At 32.8% G+C, this 6,760-nt stretch overlaps 1 protein-coding gene across 1 annotated transcript; it reads left to right on the top strand.

Annotated features, from left to right (window-relative positions):
* The first annotated feature begins 2,166 nt into the window (after positions 1 to 2,166).
* On the top strand, positions 2,167 to 5,983 carry LOC107798049 (vacuolar-processing enzyme gamma-isozyme-like). Its single transcript, XM_016620987.2, has 9 exons — positions 2,167 to 2,406; positions 2,517 to 2,681; positions 2,805 to 2,961; positions 3,101 to 3,186; positions 3,376 to 3,563; positions 4,337 to 4,385; positions 4,661 to 4,870; positions 5,237 to 5,443; positions 5,652 to 5,983. The coding sequence occupies exons 1-9, from the start codon at positions 2,236 to 2,238 to the stop codon at positions 5,787 to 5,789; spliced, it is 1,371 nt and encodes a 456-aa protein (XP_016476473.2). The 5' UTR covers positions 2,167 to 2,235; the 3' UTR covers positions 5,790 to 5,983.
* The last annotated feature ends 777 nt before the right edge of the window (positions 5,984 to 6,760 follow it).

Raw genomic sequence — 6,760 nt, 5'->3', positions numbered from 1 at the left:
TCGGAGAGAGTTTGAAGAATTATGAAGTGTAAATAAAAAAGTTTGATGTGTATAAGTAAGAGAATAGGCAACTAAAATCGTGGCCATAATTACCTTGATAACTGGAAAAAGTAATGTTGCATCGTGGGATGACGCGTGTTCGGGGCATTAAATGCAGAGAGACGTACGTCTAATCAACCGTCAGAAACTTTTCAGAGGGAGTCAGAGAATTTCCCGCCAAGAAAGCTGTCTCTACCAACTTCCTGGTGACATCAAGTTATACCACCGGAAAGCAGGGGGACTATCTGTATGAGATAAAATATGTTCATATTTAATGATCGCATGAGAAAACGACATGTGGAACCGAAGACAGAAGATATCCAAACCCGAAGGCAATGATCCCACTTGTCATCGGAGAGAATGATACTCATAAAGACAAAATAAATGCCATCATCTGGTAGCATTCAATGAAGAATATTCTATAGCATTACGTGCATGATCCATTACAGAGAATATGGCATTCACTGCCCACCGTTACACATTCTTCAATGACCCGCATAATTGTCATTAAAGATGAGCTTAATCATAGGACCTTGTTCCCTAGGTGTAACTATAAATGGTGTGAGCTCTATCATCATTGGAAGGGGACGAATTTTCTGACAAGCACATACTATACTTCATCAAAAGCTCAAATAACATTTTACTTTCTTCTTACTTGCATTGTTTTTATTACCTTCGGCAGCTCTGCGCCCGGAACTAGGATATTTGCTGTGTATTTCAATTTTAAGTCTTATATTCTTGTCTAATTCATCTATTATTTTTGGGTCAAGTCGATTCACTTGTCTATAAACCATGAATAAATTCAACTGTACTATTTTACGGGTAAACAACATTATATATAAAAACGTTATGTACACTTTTCAATACTTCTTTATATTAAACGGGTGTTGTAATTTCTAATTTACCCTGTGAAAGTTAATACTATATATTTTTGTAGTGAGCAAGTTTCATTTTTTGTTCTTAGTTTATAATATTTGTGTTTTGTAGTCTTTTTATCCTTTTATGCATGGAGTCTAGCTAGTTTTGTAACAATTTTCAGTGGTACTTTCTCTTGACATCTTTATATTTTTTTAATGAATGAATAATTGCACTGCACACGATCCGTTAGTGACATTAGGAAGCAAGAAATCTTAGGTTCTCTTGTTAGACAAGATTAAAGCTTGAGTGATCTGTTTTAAATCTCATGTGTGCAAGTTGACATCAGTTCACATAACAACGATACTATTTAGGGTTTTATTTGCAATTGATTCCTTTTAGTGCAAATATTATTGGGTTTTCCTTACCCAATTTTCCAACTAAATGTGATGCTTTTTTTATCATAAGTAGTATAAAATTCTTTTTACAAAAAAATAGGAGCTTTGTTATGAATATTGGAAATTTATATTTGCATTCCTAATTCCGATACAAATATTCATAATGGCCATAATTTCTATTACGTATCTCCATACACCATAATGGGGATTGCTCTTCTCCAGAGTTCGCCAATATATATGCCTATAACTAGAGGCATTGTATTTCATGTTCCTATACACTTGAACAAATGGATTTACTAAATTTTCTTGCCGTCAAAAATTAGTTAAATAAATAAACTAATAATTATTTTAATAAGTTCCGACAGCAAGTCGTAAAATTATTTTGGAAGTCGATAGCCGGCCATACTCTAAACTTGGTGATTTTATTACTCCATTATTCTCTAACTAATTACACTGAATTTAAGGATTAATAATTGCCGCATAGTCATCAATTTGTACCATTAGTAATATGATATAGAAAGCACGACGATTATGCTTAATACTTATTGTTACTTTGGTACCATTTTATGTGTGAACAATTGCATAATCTCACATGTAATGTCGTTTTATCAAATAAGTAGGTAGATCCTCGCAAAAAGAGTAAGAATTGTTTTTAATGTTCTTTATTCTAACAACTATCTTTGCCATGTTTGATGAATGGTTATTATTAGATTAGACTAACCCCAGAGGGTAACACTGCTTCTCAAGATTAAAACAAATATAGAAAAATTTAACAAACTCTTCGTCAATTCACGAGGAACTACGGGGTCTATGTCCACACGTAGAATGAGACAATTAGTAGGTTAAAAAGCTCTATAAATTAATTTCTCACACCCAATGGATCAACTCACTAATCAAAGCAAAGTACTCTAAGTAATTATTTTTAGACTTTTAGTGTGTGAAAATGGTTCAAAAAAATGGTGTTGTTTCATTCCTAGTTGTACTTTTTGTCATAGTTTGTACTGCTGAGGGTCGTAACTTGTTGGAGAGTATTGTTGAAGATGATAATGCGACTGGAACTAAATGGGCTGTGTTGGTAGCTGGATCAAATGAGTGGGATAATTACAGACACCAGGTCATATTACAATTACTTTCCTTAGAAATTTAATATTTTATTACTTCATTAATCTCATTAGCAATTAGTACATGACGCCTAGTGACTTTCTAATTAATTTCTTATTTCAGGCGGATGTATGCCATGCATATCAACTACTGAAGAAAGGAGGTCTAAAAGATGAAAACATCATCGTATTCATGTACGACGATATTGCTTATAATAAAAACAACCCTAGACCTGGAGTCATCATCAATAGCCCCCACGGCCATGATGTTTATAAAGGAGTCCCCAAGGTACGTACTCTTTTTTTTTTTTTTTTTTGTGTGTGTGTGTATATAATATTGTCAAGATATTATTACTTATATCTAATGTTTCTTTATATTTTTTTTTCATTTTTATTTGTGCTTGTGAGATAGGATTACACAGGAAAAGATTGTAATGCTGATAACTTTTTCGCTGTTATCCTGGGAAACAAGAGTGCTCTAACTGGGGGCAGTGGAAAAGTTGTGGAAAATGGTCCAAATGATTATATATTTATCTACTACGCTGACCACGGTGCTCCTGGCCTTATTGGTTTGTCTTACCATGCTTCAGTTTCATTCCCCTTTAGTTACCATTATATATTTCTTAAGAATTTAAATAATACTGATCAATTATGATATATCCGTATATGAATACTTTTCATTCATTTGTTATATGTACATATTCTTAGGTATGCCTAGTGGAGATGATGTCTATGCCGACGATCTGATCAAAGTCCTGATTAAAAAACACACTTTTGGGATATATTCCAAATTGGTAACATCCCGGCTTTGTTTCATATATTCATATCTATGCAATTGAGTTATTTATATAAGGTGTAATTATACGTAATCTATTCAACAAGCATTAATTAATAGGTAACCTGGTAAAAACGAAACTAAGCTAGATCGGATCTCACTTGTTGGCTTTGTGTTGATTAATTATGTGAATGGGATGTTTAATTAGGTATTTTACATGGAAGCTTGTGAGTCTGGAAGTATGTTTGATGGTCTTCTCCCAAAAGGTTTGAACATTTACGTAACAACAGCATCAAAGCCTGATGAGGGCAGTTGGGCTACATACTGTATTTCTTTAGGTGATGAAGATGTAGTCTGCTTAGGAGACTTGTACAGTGTTGCTTGGTTGGAGGATAGGTATGTTAATTTTTAGCTTTTTCGAGATCCTGCTTGTTCTTAATTATTTCCATATGATTCTACCACTTTCGCAATAATTGAAAATACAGAGAAATTATCATGATTTTCATTGATTACTATATATACATCTTAAGATATATATATATATATATATATATATATATATATATATATATATATATATATATATATATATATTTGAGGTGAAGGTGTGAAAAATTTATTCAAATTAATTACATAACGTAAAGAATATATAGTGCACTTATACACCTTCATCGACGTTTTCTTAGACGAAGGACGAAAACTAACTATCCAGACTATGGACTATCAGGACAAATTAAAAACTGAAATTTTCCTAAAGGATATATCAAACACTACTTCTTGTTGTTGCTTAAATGGTGAAAATGTGAAACTTTCTCGCCAGCTAGACTTTCTAAGTTTTCAAGTTTTATTTTTGACAAAACAATTGATGTATGTAAATAGAATAAATAAAAATGGTGCATTGACTAGGGACGAGGAAATTCTATTAACCAAGAGACAAAAGGGAATGGCACAAGCAAAATGTGACCCCCTAAAAACTCGAATGATTGACTTCTAGTTTTTAATTTCTCCAATCCTGATAAAGTGATATCTCAAGGTTTATTATAAGGACCAAAGTCTTAAATTTCCAAGAAATCAAAAGATATATAATATGATTGTGAAATTAAAATGATGGCTTTTCAAGCCTAGTTATTATATGTCAAACTAACTGTACTTATTCTACTAATGACCAGTGATTTGCACGATCGGCAAGTTGAAACTTTGGAGAAACAGTATCAGCTGGTAAGATAAACAACATTATATTCTATGCGTATATATAAACGTTTTATTTAAGAAATGTAGTAATCATAGATGAACAGGTTTCCAAATAAAATATTACCTATATTCGTTAGTACATCGATCGTTCAAAAATATTGTTACAATTTCATTTTGCAAAGTTTTAAATATCATATAGTAGTTGTCAATTAATTCTTTTAAATTATAAATGTTTTCTTCATTGACTAGTTTCACAACAACTTTCCTAATAAACCTGGTTGGATGGTTTTTATCATTCTCAGGTTCGTAAGAGAACTCTAAACAATGGTACAGAAGAAGGCTCCCATGTCATGCAATATGGTGATTTACATATTAGTGAGGATCCTCTTTTCAGATATATGGGTTCTAATTCTGCAAAAAATAGTTATAATACTTCTACCAACGATGAGTCATGGCTACCCTCAAGGACTGTTAATCAGCGCGATGTTCATCTCATGCACTTATGGTCTAAGGTATATTTCTGCTCGAGTTTAACTTTCTGTATACTATAGTGTAGAAGAATTATTTCTATAAAATAACCGTCCATAGAAAATAGGATTAGTAATCTGAAGAAAGATAGGACAGGTCTTACCACAAGTATACGTTAAACTTTTTCCAGTACTGCTAGTATAATATATATGCTGTATATTTTAAAGTTAGTTTGACCCTTTTTTTGTTCGTTACTACTTACTATTATATTACGTATTTTGTCTTTTTCACAAATTTTTAGTCAAATTAAGGGTAGAATAGGTGATTAAATTGTGCTAATAAACTGTTTGCTCACTTTATTGTTTTAAATTGTGCTAATAACTTGTCTGTATTTTCTTTAACGATGACAGTTCCGGTCTGCTCCTGAAGGCTCTGCTAGAAAAACTGAAGCTCAAAGGCAATTAAGGGAAGCTATATCACAAAGAGAACACGTAGACAACAGTGTGAGACATATTGGAGAAGTTTTGTTTGGAGTTGAGAAAGGTCCCGAGGTGCTGCAGACTGTTCGACCTGCTGGACAACCCCTCGTTGATGATTGGGACTGCCTTAAATCCTTTGTAAGCATTAAAATCTTTAACAAAAAATAAAGCTGTAAGGATTTATGATAATTCCTTAATCGAACATACACCGCGTCATGATAATTAGTTGACGAGACATCAATCAAGAACGTAACTTAGTTAATTTACGATGAATTCCCACAATATATATAATTATTGTTTGTGTGATGGTGAGTATATATGACTATAGTTTGATATTTGTGTACAGGTCAAGATATTTGAGTCACAATGTGGAAAGCTAACTCCCTACGGAAGGAAACACGTTCGTGGCTTTGCTAACCTGTGCAATGCTGGAATTCGAAGGGAGCAAATGGCTGCAGCAGCTAAACAAGCATGTCCTTCTTAATTAGTGAATGTGAATTAATTAATTACTGATGTATTATTAAGCAGCTTAATGTTATGATGACTTTTTAGTCTGCTCTTTGTCAAGAACAAGCTATAAGCCATGGTTTGCTTCTCTGCTACAATTACATAATGATTGTCTCTTCATGGGAATATATATCTCATCTTATATGAAAATTTGTAGCTTAATTTATGAAATCCTACGTGTTGAGAGTTTCAAAGTAAGCATTTCCTTGGTTGGTCTATGACTAGCCACAGGATTCGTCTAAATGAATAAAAACTTCATAAGCTACATAATGACAATAAAACATACGACAACTCTTACACATACGAAGCTATAAAAGATATTAAGGGTGTGTTTGGTATAACGAAAAATGTTTTATGTGGAAAATATATTTTTGGAAAACGAGTAGTAATCTTGTTCATTTTTCGGTGTTTGGTACACAAATTAAGGAAAATAACTTCTTAAGAGTATTCATAAATAATTTAGATACAATAAACATGAAGTCATAAACTTTCGAACAAACAACCTTCCGAACCCACAAATTTCATAAACTTTCGAACTGCTAAACTTTCGAAACCGCGAACTTTCGAACCCGAAAACTTTATAATTTCTAAATCCGTAAACTTCCAAACACATGAACATCCGAGCTCATAATTTTGGAACTTGTAAAATTTTGAACCTGTAACCTGATAGATGAAAAAACTAAAACTGAAAATATGTAAAAAATAATATTTTTTTCCGAGGGGGGGGGAGGGGGGAGAGGGGTGCAGAAAAACGAAAAAAACAGAAATTTAAAAATTACAATAAAAAAAAGTAAGGGGAGGGGGAGGGGGTTGGCAGGATGGGGGGAGGGGTGGGTGGTGCAAAAAAATGAAAAATCAGAAATTACAAAAAAAAAGAGTAAAAATGGTGACTGAAAAAAAACTGAAATTTGAAAAAAAAACCTTTTTGTAGAGAGGGGGTGGGGTGGG

The sequence above is a fragment of the Nicotiana tabacum genome, chromosome 1, assembly GCF_000715075.1.
Source record: "Nicotiana tabacum cultivar K326 chromosome 1, ASM71507v2, whole genome shotgun sequence".
Taxonomy (NCBI): Eukaryota; Viridiplantae; Streptophyta; class Magnoliopsida; order Solanales; family Solanaceae; genus Nicotiana; species Nicotiana tabacum.
Note: the sequence above shows the minus strand (reverse complement) of the source record. Positions and strands in the feature narration are given on the sequence as shown.

Bases quoted from the DNA above. Each gene is read 5' to 3' on its own strand.
- LOC107798049 (XM_016620987.2), top strand. From the start codon at position 2,236: ATGGTTCAAAAAAATGGTGTTGTTTCATTCCTAGTTGTACTTTTTGTC. The intron at 3,564-4,336 runs GTATGTTAATTT...ACTAATGACCAG, and splicing joins GTTGCTTGGTTGGAGGATAG to TGATTTGCACGATCGGCAAG. The intron at 4,871-5,236 runs GTATATTTCTGC...TAACGATGACAG, and splicing joins TCATGCACTTATGGTCTAAG to TTCCGGTCTGCTCCTGAAGG.